The sequence below is a fragment of the Passer domesticus genome, chromosome 27 (assembly GCF_036417665.1).
Source record: "Passer domesticus isolate bPasDom1 chromosome 27, bPasDom1.hap1, whole genome shotgun sequence".
Lineage (NCBI taxonomy): Eukaryota > Metazoa > Chordata > Aves > Passeriformes > Passeridae > Passer > Passer domesticus.
In genome coordinates this window covers 3,065,304-3,085,864 of record NC_087500.1, presented here as the reverse complement: position 1 = coordinate 3,085,864, position 20,561 = coordinate 3,065,304, and the positions used below count along the sequence as shown (strand labels likewise).

At 41.7% G+C, this 20,561-nt stretch overlaps 1 protein-coding gene across 4 annotated transcripts; it reads left to right on the top strand.

Annotated features, from left to right (window-relative positions):
- Window positions 1–427: 427 nt before the first annotated feature.
- On the top strand, window positions 428–20,278 carry NBR1 (NBR1 autophagy cargo receptor). 4 transcript variants are annotated; one of them, XM_064400148.1, is made up of 21 exons: window positions 428–608; window positions 3,413–3,475; window positions 4,736–4,754; window positions 5,134–5,156; window positions 5,967–6,164; window positions 6,642–6,716; window positions 7,933–8,150; window positions 9,737–9,901; window positions 10,361–10,567; window positions 11,213–11,372; window positions 11,877–12,164; window positions 12,578–12,730; window positions 13,186–13,261; window positions 13,571–13,681; window positions 14,478–14,669; window positions 14,791–14,925; window positions 15,543–15,897; window positions 16,182–16,279; window positions 16,784–16,853; window positions 17,561–17,666; window positions 18,051–20,278. In XM_064400148.1, the coding sequence occupies exons 1-21, from the start codon at window positions 450–452 to the stop codon at window positions 18,219–18,221; spliced, it is 3,042 nt and encodes a 1,013-aa protein (XP_064256218.1). In that variant the 5' UTR covers window positions 428–449; the 3' UTR covers window positions 18,222–20,278. The 4 variants fall into 4 exon arrangements, with proteins under 4 accessions (XP_064256218.1, XP_064256217.1, XP_064256219.1 ...); XM_064400147.1 differs by having other exon boundaries at window positions 18,048–20,278; XM_064400150.1 differs by lacking the exon at window positions 428–608 and adding an exon at window positions 3,227–3,279 and having other exon boundaries at window positions 18,048–20,278.
- The last annotated feature ends 283 nt before the right edge of the window (window positions 20,279–20,561 follow it).

Genomic DNA, 20,561 nt, shown 5'->3' with positions numbered 1-20,561 from the left:
GGTGCCAGGCCGTGGCCGGTGCCGTCCCTGTCTCCCCTCAGCGCTCCCCTCTCCCGTCTCCCCTCAGCGCTCCCGCGTCGCCTTTCGCGCCCTTCCCGCCCCGCCGCGCGCAGCCAATCCGAGGCCGCGGGACCGGCGCGCGCACCAGCAGCGCCCCCTGACGGGCTGCTTCCCCTCGGCGGGGCGGGGCCAGGCCGGCATGCTTGGCTCTGATTGGCCTCGGTTGGCTCTGATTGGCAGCTGATTGGCCGCCGCCGCGGCGCAGCCGCCGGACGTGCGTGGCCGCGGCGCGCGCGCGCGCGCGCGCCTGGCTGTGTTTATTGTTGTGGTTCCGCGACTCTTCTGGCTCCGCCCCCTCCACCAACCAGAGCGGAGGGCTGGATGAGTGACAGGCGGCTCCGCCAGTAGGCGCGCGCAGCGGGCGCGGGGCGGGCCGCCCGCGGGCCGCCATGTTGCGCCTGTCGGGAGGGCTGGCGGCGCCGGGCCCGGGCCCGCGGGAGCGCGCCATGGAGCCGCGGGTCACCCTGCGCGTCACCTGCCGCGGCCACAGCCGCACCTTCCTCGTGTCCCACCCGCCGCACACGACCTGGGCCGATGTGGAGGCCATGGTGAGCGCGGGCTGGCCGCGGGAGGCGGGGCGGGGGGGCCGCGGGAGGCGGGGCGGGGGGGCCGCGGGAGGCGGGCGGGGGGGCCGCGGGAGCCGGCCCGGCGAGGCTCTGAGGGCCCGGCCAGGCTCTGAGGGCCCGGCGTCTCCAGCCGCGCTTTCCGAGGCAGTGTCCTCCATTTCACAGGCTCTTAGAGCTGCTGTGCTCTCGATTTTTATTTTTCTCTTAGTGGTATAGTTTACTCCCGCTGTGTGCTTAGATTGGCGTGAACGGCCTGGTTTGGAAAAACATTCTCAGGGCTCATTTTTAATGTGTGAGCAGCTGCTCTTAGCCCTGTTCTTTGGTTTGGACACTTAGTTTGGTTCTGTATCCCTCTGTGAAGTACATTCTATTCCTCTTATTTCCTATTCTTACTGAAGTACCTATATGAAGTAACAGCCTCTGTTGCTTTTCTGAAGATCCGTCTGTGCTCTTTGGGGTCAAACAAAAATAGATTTTTGTTTGGTTCCCGGAGCTTTGTGTGTTAGTTTGGGTAGAACCGGCTCTGACTGGGCCGTGCCTGCCTGGGCAGCTCCTTCTGAAGGTCTGTGTGTCCTGCTCTTGGAATGGCTCAGTTTGTTTTCAGGGCTGTTTGGTTACAATTCCTGTATTGGCTTAGTGTGAACTTGTTGTAAGGATTCCCTTGGCTATGATGAAACTAACATTAATATTATTTCTATTATTACTTATCAATTAATTCTGTAGTAACTGTGTTGTACTTGAGATGGAGACAATACAAAACAACATTCCATTTTCAGAAGGTTTCAAACTGTTTTTATCATGGCCTGCATGCTTTTTATACATTCTTACAAAGCTCCTAAGCTTACACTTTACTCATTGGTCACCAGAGACAAACAAAGTGCTCATTGGAATAGACAGTGCAGGTTTCTCTTATTTATCCTTTCTTTCTTGGTTTCTGTGTCAATGACCTTGGTAGGAAATTCTTTCAAGGATAATTATAGATCCTCTTATCAGACTTCCCTCTGACTCACAGAAGTTGCTGTGAAACCTCTTCCAAACAACTGTTCTGGTTTTTTTTAGCAGTTACATCTGAAGAGATCTCGTCCCTGTTTTATTTCCTGTCTTTCAGCTCTTTTCCTGGCCAGTATATTCCAGTACACATGCAGGAGGGTTTTGTTCTGTGAACTGCTCAGGTTCAAAGTTTGAACTGCATCACCTTCCCTTGCTGTATTTCAGTCCTGTGAAAGAGGCACTGGTTCAGACTTCAAACACTAATTGCAAGTAGAGCTGCAGGAATGTCTGAGCTGGCCAGAGCCCTGCTTGCATCAAAGCTGGAAGCAGATTAGTGTGTAAGCACTGTGCTGCCCTTAATCTTGGGTATTCTGAGAGCCAGGGTGTGTTTGCTCAAGGTGTGGTGTTATGTTACAGCTGAGGTAGAGCAGGGGTTGTCCCTGTTGTGGGAATTGCTGTTTCAATTCAGTTAAACTTGGGTCTTTGTTAGATTTTGATCTTTTATTAAATGTTTATAAGGGATAAGGTGGGCTCTTGTTCTGCCCTGAGTTCAGGGGGGCAATCTGTGGTTCCAGACCATGTAAGTGCAGAGCACAGCTTCATCCTGACAAAACCAAGTTGGTTCTCTCACTGCCCTCACAGAATTTGGGATGTGTTGCTGGAAGAGCCTGCCTGGAGCACGTTCAGAATGTGTCTGTGTGTCCGTGTGTCTGTGTGTCCCCGTGCTCCAGTGGGGCTGTGACACCCCAGGCAGCCACTCTTGCCTGAGGCTGCTGCTGTTCTTAGTCTGGCCCAGCAGGACATGTGTCACTTGTTTCAGAGAGTTTCTGTTGGGAAAAATACAGCTTTTGTAGGAACCTGGTGCAAAAATGAGCTGTTGTTCTTATTCCCATATCTTTGCCTGTGAACCCCTTAATTTAAAAATTACAATAATTGGGAGGGAGGGGATTTACTTTTTTTATTTCAGGTGAAGCTCCTGCCTTCCTTAGCAGATACCTGTCTATTCAAATCAAGGCAGAAAAATACAACTTTTGTAGGAACCTGGTACAAAAATGAACTTTTATTCCTATTCCCATATCTTTGCCTGAGAGCCCCTTAATTAAAAAATTATAATAGTTCAGAAGGAGGGGTTTACATTTTTCATTTCAGGGCAGGCTCCTGCCTTCCTTAGCAGACACCTGTCTGTTCAAACCTAGGCAGAAAAATACAGCTTTTGTAGGATCCTGGTACAAAAATGTACAGGAGCCTCAAAGACTCAGCACATGGAAACAACTGCTTTCATTTTATGGTTCATTTGGTGCTGCTCATTCTGCCTTGTTAATGAAAAATGCAAAATAACTGCTCCGTTTAGTCTCTGAATTTTGGTAGGCTGAGAAGAGGCTGATGGCCTATGTGAGCTGTCTCCCAGGTGCTTTCTAAGGTAAAAGAGTTTAGGGGTTGTTTGCCTTTGTCTTCATATTTTGCAGTGTTTACCATGACTGAGTTTGTTAACCCTGAGCTTGTCCTCTTAGAATGGGGAGGTTATTATTATTTATTTTGGAGTAAACATTAACTGGGCAAGGTGCAAGAGGAAAAAGATGTGTTTATTCTTTTCATTAGAGAAAGTTAGTAAAGCTTGGAGGGAAGGCACAGGGAAGAGTTCAGCTCCAGAGGAATGGATTTGGTAAAACTGTGTTTGCTTCAACTGAGACACTGAAGGGAGGGATAGAGGGGTTTTAATGTTATTCCTAATTAATAATTATTATTAAATGAGGTCCTGCCTCACTATGGTTTTGTGTTCTGTTTTCTTATTACAGGTTAAAGTTTCATTTGACCTGGACAACATTCAGATCAAGTACATTGATGAGGATAATGATGAGGTAAAATACCTGCCACCCCACCCTCCCAAGAAGTCAGCTGAGAATGACTTTCTGCCTCCTGATGATTCGAAGTGGGTCCTTCAGGAGAGTCTCTTATGCAGATTGGGGTGGGGGAATGTTTGCCCTTTTAATAAGAAAATAGTGATAGTTTTGTGATTTTACTCTTAATGCAGCATATACATTTTAAAATACTTTTTTTAGAGGCTACTGCCTTTCTTTTTCCCACCCTGTTGAAACACCCTGTGATTCTCTGTGCTCTGAGGGAGGAATGTTTCCATTGAGGAACTTCTTTTATTTTTAATTTTTTTAAGGTAATTGTAACTATTTGTGTTTTTAGCGTGGTAAAGCCCTGTCTCTTCACTCTAGACTCCTTCCTCTGGAAAATGTAGGTCCCCTGTCATCAGCATGTGTTTGCTTCAGTGATCTGGTGTACTCAAATCCTCTGCTTGCTTTATGCAATTGCTGTAATCTCCAAGCAGATTACTGACTCAGAAAACAAATTGGTTACTTCTAGTTGTCCTTGTTGAGTAACTTCCTGCTTTGGCACAGTCTCACCCTCTCATATTATTTTTGTTTATCTAGAGATTCAGAGGGGAATGTAACTCTCACACAAAATGACCTTTTGCAAACACAGTGTTCCACTGCTTGGATTATAGCTCCACTAAATCAGATGGGGGTTCTTGTTCTTACTGTTTTTCCCTAAGGGCAAGCCTTTCAGAGAATGATTCTCCCGTTATTTTCCAGCCTGTATCATATATAAATATTTAAATGCATCTATGAAAGCTTTTTCTGAAATACTGAGCAAACATTGTTCAGAATCCTGTGATGCTGTGGGGATTCAAAAGCTTCTTGTGTCAGTGACTTCTATGTGCAGAATCGATAATTAATTTTCTGTAGAAGAATGGGCTTATGAAACACTTAATTGGTCTTTTGAAACACTTAACTGGGCATTTAAAGCAACTGGGGCCAAGCTCTGGAGTTGTGCAGTGAGCCCAGGGGTACAGGCAGTGACTTTCTGAGGAGAGCAGCTTGTTCTGGCTGCCAGCAGTGCCAGAGCTGCCTCCTGTGCCAGTCCAGTAACAAACATGGGCTGCTTCAAAGCACCACAGCTTTGGGTAATGATTAACGTGGCAATAACAAGCACCTAAAGGAGTGCTGTTTTAAAAACTGTGAGTAAATGTATTATTCTGAATGTGTTAATTTTAAGAGAACTGCAAAAATGTGTCTGTGGCTCTTGCTCATTGTTACTTCTCTTTGCAGGTCTCTGTGAACAGTAAAGGTGAGCTGCTGCTTTATTGAGGTGAAATCAAGATAAGAGACCCCAGCTGTTGTTTGTGTTTTTTTGAAGATGCAATTGAGAATGCTTGTTTTTTGGCTTTTGCATTTTATATATGATTTGGCAGCAAATTCTTCCCAAAGGAAAGAATTCTTGATCCACAGAACAAATTGGAAGTGATTAAATTAGTGGAATGTTGTGGCTCTTAGCTGTGACAATGTGTGCTTATTGCTGTGTATACAATTTCTTGCACTAATTTAAGAAAAATTACAGAAGGTAGGGGAGGCCCCTTGTCATGTAAGGGTTTCTCAATACTGTGTGATAAATTTACATCTGTTGTGTGAGATAGGGGCCATTCACACTTCTTTCTATTTTTCTTTAGAGGAATATGAAGAAGCTCTGAAGGTAAATGTGCTTTTTGACTTTTTTCAATGTGTTCATCCTTCTCCAGTTGAAATTGGTGTAGCTGATTAAAAAAATGGCATTACCTGGTCCAGGAAATCAGAATAGCTGTTTTCTACCTTTGGACAGTAGCTTGAATGTCTTACTACACTTTTTTTGGTTCTATCCTGGTTGGTGTTTGTTTTTAGTTTAGTTTTTATAAGTTAGTTGAATAGGCAGTTAGGATTCAGGACCCTGAGCAGCACCGGGTTGGTTGAGGGCCTGACTTTCTCAAACCCTTCAACAGTAATCCCATATTTGGAAATATTGGGCTTTAGTGAAACCCTTCAAAAATCTTTCCACATAGATTCTGCTGCCAGAGTGTATAATTAAAACTTAGTAGTGTCAATGCTTAGTTACTTTATAAGCAGTTGGACAAAATAAGAATTGCATTTGTTTACATTTCTGCTTTACATTATTAAGTCTTTCACAACTTTTTACTCATGGTTTGAATTTCAAATCTGATCATTTCAAAATAAATTCCTGGACAGAATCTATTGTTTCCTGGCTCCTATGAACACTTTATTGTAGGCTGAGAAATTACAGCAGAATATTTACATTATTATCCTTTGGCTTTTAATCAACTTTTATAATAAGTGTATTAATAACTTTTCAGAAGTAGAATATCAGCTACCTTGGCATCTCTCTGTTTTTCTTCTTGTGTCTGTTAGTCTTTCCCCACCCTCTCCAATGTAGTGTAATGCTGTATTTGTACAGATTCTGTATGCTGACTGGAAGTGGAAAACATGGTGGATGTGTGTTCTGTTTATTTAGATTGCAGGTAAACAAGGAAATCAGCTTCAGATGAATGCCTATGAAAAGAACTCTTCTCGTGCTTTGCAACTGCATGAAAAAAATGGGGCAGAAAAGCTGGTGCTTCTTAAAGATGAGAAGAAGCCACTTCTGCAATATTCCACGATAGCCCAGGGATTAGAGGAAGAATTAAAAAATGGCAAGGAGCTGAGCATTCAGGTAAGAAGCTGAGTTGCATTAAACCAAAGAATTAATAAATGTAATTCACTTTGTAGACTGATTGTCCTCTTCAGCCATACATAAAAACTGAGTTCAGAATTTGGTCTCTGTTTTCAGCACCTCTTGAAGCTCACCAATAGTTTGAATGTCTTCAAGAGGATAATTTGATGCTGTCTTTAGAAATAGCAGTGCTTTCATGTTGACCATTCTTTAGTATTTTGATAAACAGAGCAATTCACCTCCTGAAGCCCTCATTTTCATCTGGTAACTTCTGGCTGACTTGACTTCTTTGGTGTGTAATTACACTCAAATGCTAATGAGGCAGAAATGTTTCAGGAAAATGTCAGTGGCTACTTAAATATTTTTATATAAAGACACTTAAAAGCTATTTCAGCAGTTAACTTGCTGTATTTAGGGGTTTTTTTCTTTTTACTTTGCATACTTTTTGTTTATTTTGTTGTTTTTTTTTGTCCCCAGCAAAAGTTAAATCAGACCAGACCAGAAAGCACAAATGAAAATCCTCCAGAATGGTTTACTAGCTACTTGGAAACAGTAAGTGTATTGTCTTGCAAGTTTTGATATACTTCAGTACTTAAGTTTTATTGTTGTTGGAAGGGATCTTTGTGATCTCTCTAGACATCTGAACACTCTTGCCATCAGCACTTATGATCAGGATCTTAATGAGAACTAGATGTCTGACTGTGTCTGCAGTGTAAGGGATACCTTAAAAACCCCAAAACCATAAACTTGATCCATATCAGTTGTGAAGAGTGGGCTGTTTATGCATTTGATTAGTGTGACTGTAGTTTTAAGTAGCTCCCATTACAATCATTGTGGCACTGCAGAATAGGAATTCCAGACCTCTCATTGTGGGAGAGCATGGACAGTGTTGTTCCTGTAGGCTCTTGATTGCCCAGTTTCAGCAGGGCAATACTTTTGATTTCCTGTGATTGAAAGCAGAGAATTTGATGACCTTACTTTTCTTGGCTGTTGAGAGAAAATACTTTCAGGAAGCCATTAACAATAAGCTACACTTAAGGTGTGGGTGTTAATTTGTTTTGAACAGCTAATAAATATCACTGAAAAGCAGTTTGATATCACTGCAAAGAATTCATCAGCTAGCAAATTCTTGAAACTATGTGCATTTGTCTTTAAGCTTTTTTCTCTAGAGTCTCCTTTCCTTTGCCACCTTTTTATACAAACTAAAAATTGGGGGAGTTCATGGTTTTATTTAAGCCATCACTGATGGGCAAATAAGAACTTAATGGTAGAGAGTCCAGAGGGGTTTGAGAGTTGTGGTAATTGTTTTAGAGATGAGATTTCTTCCATTCATGAAAGCTTATGGAAGAAAAACAATACTGTAAGCATAAATATGTAACTTTTAACTTGCCTTCCTAAAAGCTCTGGGTTGGTATTGTCTAAAATAAAAGTCCTCTCTGAGGAATGTGGCATTTGTTTATATATTTTATGTATTATCAGATGTTATATATAATGTATATGATAGTATAATAATACTGTGGTATTATAATATTGTGTCATATATATAAGATAGTAACATTATAATAATATATGATAATGATATTATCATATTATATATGTTGTATATATTATATATTATCATAATTTTATGAAGAGTGTGCTGGAGTAGGGGAAATGATTCTGAGGTAGTCTCTGGCTACTGACAGATTGGGAGACTTGTGACATCGTAACTCAGCATTTCAAACTTAATAGGTGGGTCTCATTCAGGACTGCTTTCATTTCTTTCCAGTTCAGGGAACAAGTAGTTAAAGAGACTGTTGAGAGGCTGGAGCAGAAGCTGTATGAGAAGCTCGTTCATTGCAGTCAGCCTGCAGATTTTTGTGAGAGCTCGTGTCCAGCAGCCCCTGCAGCTTCGGAGAGCCCGGCCGGGAGCAGCAGCCAGTGTGACTGGCTCATCTCCTGCTGCAGCTGCCAGGCCCGCATCGTCGGGGTGCGCTACCAGTGCAGGTACAGGGAGCTGGAGTGTGGGGAGCTGGCATTGCAGCCTGGGAGAGAAACTGTCTTGGGGTTAGATACTGCCAGGTTCCCAGTCTGCAGCTTGATGGACATTTCAGTGCAGGTACAGGGAGCTGGGAGCGTGGGGAGCTGGCATTGCAGCCTGGGAGAGAAACTCTTGGGGTTAGATACTGCCAGGTTCCCAGTCTGCAGCTTGATGGACATTTCAATGCTGAGAGCTGGTAGGGTGGGAACCTGCCAGGCACAGGCTGTGAGAGAAACTCTCTTGGGGTTAGATACTGCTAGGTTCCTGATCTGCAGCTTGATGGAGATTTCAATGCTGGGAGCTGGGAGTGTGGGGAACCTGACATGTACAGCCTGTGGGAGAAACTCTTGGGGTTAGATACTGGTAGGTTCCTGATCTGCAACCTGCTGGACATTTCAATGCTGGGAGCTGGGAGTGTGGGGAACCTGCCAGGCACAGCGTGTGAGAGACACTCTCTTGGGATAGATACTGCTAGGCTCCTAATCTGCAGCCTGCTGGACATTTCGGTGTTGGGAGTGTGGGGAACCTTCCAGGCACAGCTTGTGAATGAGAGAGCAACTGTCTTGGGGTTAGATACTGCTAGGTTCCCAATCTGCAGTCTGCTGGACATTTCAGAATGTCTTCTATGTCTCACCAACAGCTGATGTTCTCTTCTGTGGTCACTAGACTTTATCTGCATAAAAGCAAGATTAATACTCTTTTGAGAAAAGGTGATTGTTAAAGTGAGAGAACTTTGTGATGCTGTGTTCTCAATGAACACAGTTCAGAGAACTTCATGGCTGTGTTCTCAGTGACTCTTTACCTTACCTGTGTAGGACATGCAGTAATTGTAACAGAAAAGGTTTTGTTTGGTTAACTAAACAAAAAAGCAAGACTTAGAACCACTAGTCTGTAATAGTTGTTTGTTTGGTTCTGAGTCAGTGAGACTAAAAGACAGGTCATACTTTTTCTTAGTGATTGCACTCTTGTCTGTCTAATAGTATGAAATAGATTTTGATGAATGTCTTCAGTGAGGTGTTAAAAGTGAGAGTTTTATTTGAATGAGGCAATTGCTGTTAAGATCAGCATTTTGGGACTAGGCAGAAGCAGTGGGTGGAATGCCAACAGGAGTTTTTCTTTGGATTTTTTTTTTCCCTGCTGGCAGGAGATGACAGTCTGGTTTTTATCAGCCCTGTTCCTGGAGGAGCAATCTGCTTTGCATCCCTGAATGCTTGGTGACTTAGCCTCTGTATTTTCATAAGTATGGTGCTGTTTCTGGCACTGGATTTTGATAAAATGTTCTGCCCTTCATAGCAAAAATTTTAATCACTTGTGCTAAAGGAGGCATCAAATTTTTTCAGTGTGTGTTCAAAGAAGTGGGAACTGTGTTGCAGTTTTGCCAAGAAGAGAGATAATAATGTAGTTATTCCACATGGCTCCAAATACTGATCTATAAGTGAGACACCCAGCTGCTGTCACTTGGGAACTACTTACAGTGGTAGCACAATACAGAATTGTTTCTCTGCAGAAATTCTTCGCCTCTTGGTCACCTCCTGTCCTTTCTGCTTTGCAGCCTTTGTCCAGCCTACAATATCTGTGAGGAGTGTGAGGCAGGAACATATGCACACGACCCAAACCACGTCTTGCTGAAGCTGCGCAGGCCCATCCCCTGTGTTGCTGACAATTACAGCCTGGCAGAGCTCTCCCCACGCCTGCCTGCCACTCTGGAGCAAGTCAGGTAAATGCTGGCCCCTGGCAATGCCTGCCAAGGTTGTTCTGATTGCAAGGAGTTGAGATTCAGCTTTTATTTTAGAGATGAGAAGAAATGGAAATGGTGCTCAAATTTTGTTGTGAGTACCTAAAAATAGCTATGCACTCATGAAGGGCCTAAGTTATAAATCTTACAATGTTTTTAATAACAAAGTAGAAAAGACAGACTTTTGTGTCATAGATGGGTTAGTAAACTTTGAGAACTTGCTTTTTCTGTGAGCATTTTGTGTCTGCCTTTTTTTGTTCTTTTAGAGATCATTCAAAATAGTTCCACAAGCAACTGTGAGGATGTTCTTTTAAAATCATTTGGTTTCCAGTCTAGAAGCATGGGATATTTCCTGAAGGATTCCCTTGAGACTAAGACTGTGTTGGGTGAAGAGAAGTTCTGATCAGTTTAATGTAATAAGGTGTGTTAATCACTTTGCAGGCTCCAGAAACAGATGGACAAAAGATTTCTGAAGGCAGAGAAGCAAAGATTGCGAGCAGAAAAGAAACAGCGAAAAGCAGAGGTCCGAGAGCTCAAAAAGCAGCTAAAATTGCACAGGAAAATTCATCTGTGGAACTCTATCCATGTATTGGAAACAAATGGCTCACCTCCTCTGAAATCTGAGAGTGTCCAGCCTAATACCTTCCTGTAAGGCTTGTTGTTAACTGAGCATCTGGTAGTTGTGCTGTCTGAGCTTTTGTTATGAAACCAAGTTGAAGGAACAGGAGGGAGGTTATGGAATTGCTTATTTGAAGTGTGATTTGTCATTTGACTGTGTGAGAATTTTGTCCAAATGCCATTTGCAAGGTAGGGTGTTTTTAATTGAGAGGACAGTAGGAGAAAGGAAAAAAAAGGTGACTGATGGTTATTACCAGAAATTAGTGATTTATGTAAATTTATGAGGAAGAGAAGTGCCTGGGGTTATACATATACATGTATGCTCATACAGAGTAAATTAACAATTACTGCCAGTTTGAAAAAAGTCTGTATCTTCCTGTTTTATTAAGCATGTCTGCATAAAGTCAACTACATTCTGTATATTTATATTCACTGCTATTTCTTATTTTTAATGTGCTCTTAAGCTGAGGTTCATTAGACAGCAGCCTTTGCAGGCAACTGCTCTGCATTTCCCAGTCCCTTTGAGTTTGTCAATGTGCAGTGTAAAACTTGTGTAGTTTGTTTCTTTAATTCATCCTTTCCATTTAGGGCATTTAGAAGCCAAATTAACATCAATCAGCAGCTGAACTTCAGTTTTGGTGTATTTTTTTTTTTGTTTCCTCTCTCCAATCCCAGGAGTCCTAATCAACCCTTCCAAGCAATTGTCCCAACACTAAGTGCAGTATTTGTGGATGAGAATTTGCCTGATGGTACTCACTTGAAACCAGGAACAAAGTTTATCAAACACTGGCGAATGAAGAACACTGGCAACGTGGAATGGAGCTCAGACACTAAGGTATCTTGCCTTTGCTCTTCCTTCTACACAATAAAATCATTCCTGGGGATAACATTTGTAGGTGAATTCTCTGTTAGGACCTGTTTAAGATTTCCTTTGGCCTGTTGATTCACAGCTGGGAATTCTGGGGCAATGAGCTCTGTAGGTACTCTTTGCAAGTGTAGCTGTAGGAAGGAGGGGATTCAGAGCACCATCACTGCACATATTTCCCATTAATAGTATGTTCCCTGTGTTATAATGGTGCAGTTTGACCCTGTTCACAGCTGCTCTGTTGCTTTTCTGACCTCCAAAACCCTTTGTTCTGTGAGTGGCTGCCATTGTGTGGAAAGGTGGGGGTACCTTTGTGTTGATAGTGATTAATGTGGGGATGTGTACTAGCAGCCTGTCTTCTCCATGCCTGGTACCTACAAGGCCTTCCAGCAGAGGAACTCTGCTTCCTACTGCCCACACTTTGCAGAGAAGCTTGAGAAGTTAACTTTTGGCTTTTTCTATTGTGTATTTCAGTTGAAACTTATGTGGGGTAATCTGACCTTGGCATCTGCTGAGAAAAAAGATGTGATAGTGCCATCCCTTCCATCTGGACAAGTAGGAACTGTTTCAGTTGAGTTTGTAGCTCCCAACATAGAAGGAACTTACACTTCTCACTGGAGACTGTCACACAGAGGGGAGCAGTTTGGGCCAAGGATCTGGTGCAGCATTGTTGTGGATCCCTCTCCAGCTGCTGACTACGTAGAAAGTGATTGGAAGGATTCTGACTCCTGTCAGAAGGGGAAAGCTTCCAGAACCAAACAGGCAAGTCACTCACCTGGTATGTGGGGCAGCTCAGAATTGCCTAGGAGAAGGAGCATTGTGTATTATTTGGCATAGTATTCCTAACTAACTATTCAAGGGGATTCCTTTAGCTGTTTGCTTTTAAATTTTAATAGGAAAGAAATACAACATACATTGCATTTATAAGTTCTAAAGTAGTTGTTCTTTTTGAGAAGCATGGCATTAGCTATTAGTCTGTTGTAGCTGTTTGTCTATTTCTTTGAACTGGAACTCTGCAGCATTTCTCTTTGTTAGGTCTCGTGCTTTTGGCTCTGTAATGAGTTGATTTAAATTTCTTTCAAATTACTTGTGTGTTTACACAAAATTCAGATTTAGATTTCATGTGATGTTTTATTTACTGTGGCTAAGTGGCTTCTGTTTTTTTGTTTTTGCAGGATGCTTCCTTAGAGACAGAAACAGGTGCTCAACTGACAGGTGAAATTGCAGAGCAGGCTGAAATATCTCTGCCAACTGTTCCTTTAAAGATCAAAAATCTGCCAAGTGAGAGAGAATTTTATATCCCATCTGTTGATCTCCTCACTGCACAGGTAAAGTGCTAAAATTCTGGTAGATATAAAGCAAATCACCTTGGGTGTCATGTCTAGGTAGGTTGACATCTGCAAGAATAAAACTTCTGAGCTCTAAAATTGGCTAGTTTATTTTCAGAAAGAGTATATTGCATTTTATATAGCAGAGCTGTTTTCTCAAACTGGTATTAGGCGCTGTCAGTATGTGGAAGGAATGTGTAGGACAAATTAAGGTCCTCAAAAGAGAATCAGCATTGAGTCTTTCTCTGGCTCTAACAAGGGAGTTCTTAGGTTTGTCCCTTGCTGCCCTAATCTGTGCACCATATTCAATTATGTAAATATATGTTGTGGGAAAACTGCCCCCTGAGACTGTGTTGAAGAACAAAGTTTATTTGTACATCACTGGGATCTATGCTGCCAACTACAGATATGATTCAGTTTCAGAGTTTGCTCATGGAAACTGTTTTTTCCTGTAGGATTTGCTGTCCTTTGAGCTGTTGGACATTAATATTGTGCAGGAATTGGAGCGAGTGCCACACAATACTCCTGTTGGTAAGGCTCCTGTGTTCTGTGTGCTCTGGAGCACAGACAGCTATCCTTTGTGTATAGCTTGGCTTCTTTTCACCTTCATATCCCCAAGAACGTAACATTCCAGATGTTGAGGAATGCTGCCATTTTCTTTGCACAGCCAGTGGCACAGTAATGCAAAGCTAGTTGTTTATTCCACCAGATTATCTTTCAAAATAACTAAATTTCTTCAGTCTTGAAAGAATGTCCCTTACGAAGAATAACTTTTAAAAATGTTACCTCGTGGAGGCTCCTCCTTTAGTGCCAATTATCTTTGCTCCCTGTGTTTTCCAGACATGACTCCATGCATGTCCCCTTTGCCACGTGACAGCCCCTTGCTGGAGAAACCTGGCTTAGGTCAGATAGAGGAGGAGCACGAGGGCAGTGGATTTAAACTAGTGCCTGGTAAGCAGTAGTCCTGAGGAGCTTGGGGGTGAAGGGAGGATGTTGTCACTTCTCTGTAGTCAGCAAACCTGATGTCTAAAAGGAATTCTAATTACTGTCTTCCCCTTTGGAGGAAAAAAAAAAAAAAGCAAAACAGGTTGTTTGGCTCATCATCCTGCAGTCTGACACAACATTAGTGATTATAGAGGTTGGAGCATAATATATACAGATTGGGAATAGAAATCATAGAGTCACAGAATGGTTTGGGTTGGAAGGGACCTTAAAGATTATTCAGTTCCACCCCCTGCCATGGGCAGGGACAGCTTCCCCTGTCCCAGGCTGTTCCAAGCCTTTTCCATCCTGGCCTTGGACACTTGCAGGATAGCAGAGGCAGCCACAGCTTTTCTGGACAGCCTGTGCCAGGGCCTCACCACTCTCAAAAGGAGGAATTTCTGCCTAATATCTAATCTAAATACACCCTCCTCCGTGTTAAAGTCATTCCCTGCTGTCCTATTACTGCATGCCCTTGTATAAAATCTTTTCAAATGCTTCTTTTGATGTGTCTGACCACTAGAATTGTTGGGAGAATTAACAATCTGTCCTTTATAGACTAGGTTATACTCCAAACTTTCAGGTGTGCTCCCCATACTTCTCAATCACTTTCGTGTTCAACTTGAGCTGAATTCAAAAATCCTTCAATTTTTAGAAAGCACTAACACACAGAATCAATATTAGCTGTGGCTAGTTTAAAAAAAATCTTCTTATACTTACATATCTTTGTTGTGGTGGTAAAATCTGTTACGTTTCCCTTCCCAAGGAATGGCAGAAGCCTGCATTTCTGTGGACTCTTCTGTGGTGAAGGTGAAAGCTGAGCATGCATTGAGCCAGGAGGAAGGGGAAGAAGATATGAGTGGGACTCAGTTTGTCTGTGAAACTGTCATTCGATCTCTGACCCTGGATGCTGCACCTGACCACAAGCCCCCACAAAAAAACCCCAAAATCCTCCAGAGTAAGTACTGTCATTAGCTGCCTTCTCTGGTTTGACTTGTTTGCAGTCAGACATGAGACACAAATTGCTCAGCTCAGGTGATTGATGCCATTTAATTGTTTTTCCTGATTGGTTCTATTAGACTCTTTACAAACACTACAAGACACCTTCAGCTGCAATATGATAACTGAAGAATCTCCTGTGATAAATAGTAATTCCACTTCCAAAAAGGAAGCAAAGATTCATCAGTCAGAACCAGTGACAGAAAGTTCATGTGGTAAGTAAAATGGGCTTGAATGTAAGACAAAGCTGTAAAAAAAATCATGTGTAAGAAGATCTGACACTGTTCTAGGAAATTGATCTTCATTAGATGAGAATTGTTAGATTGTCCTAGTTGTGAGAATCATTACATCAGAAAATCAGTGTCAGTACTTTCACAAGCAGTGCTTTTTAACAAGCAGCTAGTTTAACAGCTGCTTTTCAAAGAAGTGAAATTGAGACCAAAAAGTTCCAGTTGGGTATTCAAGTAGGTGCTCATACTTTATACATGACTGGTGCCTCCATATTTTGTACACACAGCTTGCAATGTTTCTGACCTGTTTCTAAAGTGTGTAATTTAGGAGCTGAAAACTACAGTTTAATTTCTGTATAAAGCTCTTACTGCAGTTTTTACTATGAGCATTAATACCAGCAGTGTATTTGCAGTGGGTTAACATTAAGATCTATTACTCTTTCACACTACACCCTCCCCACAGCAGGGAAAATTACAGCATAACGGCAGCAGCTGAGGTTTGTAGTTGTTTCTAAATACTTTTCTCACAGCTGGGACAATTCTGTCTCTGCTCTTGTCCATACAAATGAACAATGGTTAACACTTCACTTTTTTCCTCCTAGGGGACCTTCCACTGTCTGAAGAGAGCACAAGCCCCCGTAGTGGTGCTGGCAATGGTGATGAAGAGGAAGATGATAAAGATGATGTTCAGAGTCAGTGCTCCTCTGCTTCCTCAGAGGACTATATCATTATCCTCCCCGAGTGCTTCGACACCAGTCGGCCCTTGGGTGACTCCATGTATAGTTCAGCTCTTTCTCAGCCTGGTTTAGAAAAGACAGGAGAACCTGAAACAGTAGCAGAGAACCCAGAAGGGGGAAGCCAGCCACAGATCCAGAGGGTCAGTGATGCACTGACAGCTTCCCAAACACTGGCTGCAGCACCCCCAGCGACTGTGGACAGCTTACCCCAGGCACAAAGGTATGATCTGGGGACAGGAACAGAATGGTGATGCTGGTATTGCTGCAGAGTCTGCAAGGGCTAGTACTTTCCAAGCAGGAGTTGTTGTAACAAAATTTTTACTGAGGTGAATGTGCTTAAATCCTGCAACTTTTTATAGAGCCTGTACTCACTGATTTAGGTGAGTGCAAGAGAGGGAGACAAGGGAGTGTGTGGAGTTTTTTCGTTTTTTCCTGTTGATTGTGACTTATTTATGTGTGTACATATACAATAAAAGTAGTGATGTTTTTGCTTTATGTTCTCAGGAATCTTTCGTCTCTTCAGAATTCTATCTTCCAAGAGCCAAACACACCAGCTTCAGAGCATATCTCTTCTGCTCCTCATGATCAAATACAAAGAGAAGGTATTGAGATATTTAATGAAGGGTGCTATCACCTATTCCTTATGCCTAGTATTGAATTTGATGTCTTGATTCTCTTGAGGAGAGCAGAAATCTACCAAGTAAAGATGTCAGGTTTTTTTCTGGATGTTGAATTTTTGGATATTGCAAATAAAAAAATAATTTGTTTTGGGGATCAGTTGAGAGCATCTATTATGGGAAATGGTGAGAGGATACTCAAAAGTACTTACAGGCATCTGGAAAATTACCTTGCTCTGGGTTTGATGAGCTGTGTATTTAAGCTGCTCTTACAGTCACTGAGACAGCAGCTCCTTTAAACACCAATGAATCAGTCACATGGTTCTGAACATCTTCTGACTGCTTTCACTGCAGTGACAATCCTGGATTCTCTGCATAACTAAACTTAGAGTATTGCTGTTATACTGAGACTTTTTTCTGTTTATGTATGTGTTGCATTTCTCCAGCTTAATTGTCATTAACTGGACATGTTGACATGTTGTCTTCCAGAACCCAGTGGTGAAGATAATCATGGGCCAGGATCTTCTGCATTTCTCACTAAGTTCTCAGAATACCCGAGGTAATGAAGCTGAAGCTCTGACTTCACAAACACTATTTTAGACTGAGAACACCTTAATTAGACACCTGGGAAGAAGCTCTGGCCTAGAGATTTCATGTAGTCAATAATTTGGAGAGAGGCCTCCCTTCTTAAAGCAAACATGCTATGTTTTCATAAGATCTTGGTTTTTACTTGGGCACAAATCAAAAGGATGCAGAACTGGCAAGCCAGAGTTAATGAAGAGCTCAAGTTGACTGCTTCTAAAATTCTGTGGGTTTTTTTTCTGGAAAATCTCAGGATTCTTAGGATGGGGATTTCACAAGCTAGCTATAACGTAGCCTTAAAATACTGAGACTGGAGAGGTAAGTCAAAATGTTGAGTAGAATAATAAGTAACTTAAGTATTCACAGAAAACAAATAGAAGTTACCCTACCCTGAATGGATGTGTCAGTGCACAGCTTTCATGTAGGTCTGCTCTCTTCTAGATGAGAGCACTGAACTCTTTACCAAAGGTCTCTTAATGGAAAGCATACACCCACAATTTAATAGAAAGTGTCAAGAAGAAGGAATGAGCTGCTTGTATAGCTCACTTCCCAAACACTGCTGATTCCTTTGGATCACAGGCTGTTGTCTCCAACAGTCCTTGCCTCAACAGGCAGCAACTTGCCTTTCACAGAGACAAACCCTTGGCTTTACTGACCCTAAAGCAGCACCTGGTCTCTTCACAGGTACCCCCAAGGCAGCAGCATTGCAGGAGAGCTCGTGAAAGGAGCTTTGTCAGTTGCTGCTTCTGCCTACAAAGCATTATTTGCTGGACCACCCATTATTGAACAGGTGAATGTCTTTCTGTGTGCTATGTGAGTTTCAGAGAATGACAGCCTCAATTTTACAGGTGTATGGTTTTTTAGGTGTATCAATATTCTATATGGAGTTAATGTAAGAGTAAAATGTTAAGTTTGATGGTGTCCCTTTGAAGTTTGCTGCTCTCAGCAGACTGGGAAATCCATGCCATGTGGATAAAATCATCTCTTGTAGCATCATGTAAGAGTAGTAGCTCACCTTTGTAAGTGAGCAGTGAAAGGGATTATAAATGGCTTAAATGGGACAGAAGAGCCTCTGTGCATCAGTTTGATTCTGTGTAATGCAGGGCCTCTAGTTCAAATGGCAAAAAATAAATTAACTTATTAAATTTATCTTACTGGTTTTTGTTTTCAGCAGCCTGCAGCTCCAGAAGAGCAGACTGCCACCCTGCTGTCCAGTCTGTGTGAGATGGGATTCTGTGACAGGCAGTTAAACTTGAGGCTGCTGAAGAAGCACAACAATAACATGATTGAAGTGGTAACTGAATTGCTTCAGATCAGTAACAGAGACTGGTACAGTAGGTGCTAAACCTGCCTGGTGGAGAGAAGAATAATCTTCATTGAGTAAACTCTAATTAAAGATTGAAAGAGCAGCAGGCTCTGCTCCTCAGCTGCTCTCTGTTTGGAGGTTTGAATTAAGACTTCAGCTTTTCTTTGAGCATTTGACTTCTTTTTCTTTTTAACCTCATGGAAATGTCAAACAACTCTTGTGGCATCTCTTGAAATGGATACCAGAATTTCAGTTATTATTTAGATCTCATAGTTAAATGAGTAGTCTTTAAATCTAATTTCAGATCAAATCCTTTTGCCAGGGAATCATGTAGAACTAAACTTTGTACCCAGGTGAGAACTTCCCATTTTATTGTGTATATACTTTTTTTTAGGCAGCTGGAAATTTTTTGTTGGCTTAATTAGCTTTGGAATAGAAACCAATATAAAATGCTGCTATAAAATGTAGTCCTGCTTAATTTATAAGAGATGCCTGAAACTAGGAGTTTCTTTGTTTCTTCTGAGGATTTAGTAATTGGTTTTCCAATGTGTGATAATAAAGTGACAATTCAAATCTTACAAATTATTTGAAGAAAAAGAAGTTGCTCATAAAAGAAAGCCATCTTGAATTTAGACTTTTGAGAAGTCTAAAAGTGTAACTGCAGTTCAGCTGATGAATACCAGTAAAGTTGTTGTTTGTTGTAGCAGAATGAAGCAGGAAAATTACCACCAGCAATTGAACCAGTAATGATAGTGCACACCAGATCTCTAACAGTAGAAGTATAACCTACATAAAATATTTTGTTAAAAATGGAGTGTAAGGATAGGAAAAGCTTTTCTAGGAATCTTTACAGGCTCTTTGTAAAAATATTAAAAATTTGACCATTACCTTTTTTCACTACAATGCAAACATTTTACATTGTTAATACCACATCAAAAAATGCAGGAATGTGTGGGAACCCAGACCTGGAGTATAAATTTTGGTAATGTTTAAGAATGGAAAGAATGCTTGAAGCAGGGATCACATAACTTTATGTTAGAGTTTGAAAAATGCATTAACTTAAGCACTTTCAAATGTACAGTCTCCTCTGATGGTTTAGCTGGTCCTGTGTTTCCATAGCCACATCTGTAGAATTCATTTTTCTCGTACGATTTTTAGATGCCCATATTTAATTTGGAAATCTAAGAATTCCCTTCTAAATATGCTGAGAGAATTGGTTCTGAAGAGTGACATAAATGAGCACCAGACACTGCTGTGCAGTGGGGTATCCAGGTAACTCCTCAGAGTTCAGTCCCTCAGCAGGTGACAGTGTTGGCTGTGTTCTTACTTTGAAGTAAACGTTTCTGCAGTAAGAGACCATTGATTCTAAAATATTTTATATTACTCCTGCTTCCAACTAGTATTCTGTTTTGTCACAGTGACATAGCTGAAGCAGTGTCAGTATTGTGCTGGCCAGGTTATCAGTGATTTTTTAAAAGAGTTTAGTACCCATAGAGATAAAATACCATTAAAATAGTCCAAGAAAACAAATGTATCATACCACTTTCATTTTAAACCTATTTTTATAGATTGTGGGAGATATACTCTTAAATGTTTATTTTGAAATACAGTAGAAGTATTTTGCAGTGTTTCCCATCTCTCTGTACACCAGTACAACTGTGTGCTGTGGACCAGTTCAGGATCCTTCTGTGACTTTCCACTTTAACTTGGGTGTTTTGAGTATCTTTTGACTAATGCCAGCTCTAGGACAAGCAGGAGGAAGGGCAGGGGTGAAATGCAGAAGCTGATGACACTTTGAAGCATAGTGTGGTTTTATTTGCTCGGGTCTGTCAGGCCCAGCAGGACCCATGTTCACCATGTGTACCTTTGTACTTGGAATGTTCATGTGTTCTATAAACTACAAAACTGAAGCATTTGAGGAGGAACACTTCATTGAGCATTGAAGTGGCAGGTGTGAGATGCTGTTCTCTTTAGGTTACTTTTTACTAGAGTTTAGATGCTGTATGCTCAGGCTCAAGATAGATACATTTCTGTTGGCTTTGTATATTTTGTTAATGGATGCATGATATAATTTATAATATATTCTATAGAGCATATGTGGCCTCTGTGTGTTATTTCGGGTGATCACAGGCACTGGGGGGTTGGGGTGGTGTCCCTACAGAGCCCCACAAAGCACCAGGACTCACTCAAAAGCCTTTTTTACATTTATTTTATTGAAGCAACATGTTGCTTTATAGTTTTACAAGATGTTCACATTTACTTAACGAACACATACACTGCCCATTTGTCATAAAGAAACAAAGCTTTCAATAGGTGAAAGGAGCCACGCCACTGTGTAAGCCAACCAACGTTTTTTCCTCTCTCTTCACATTGTCATGG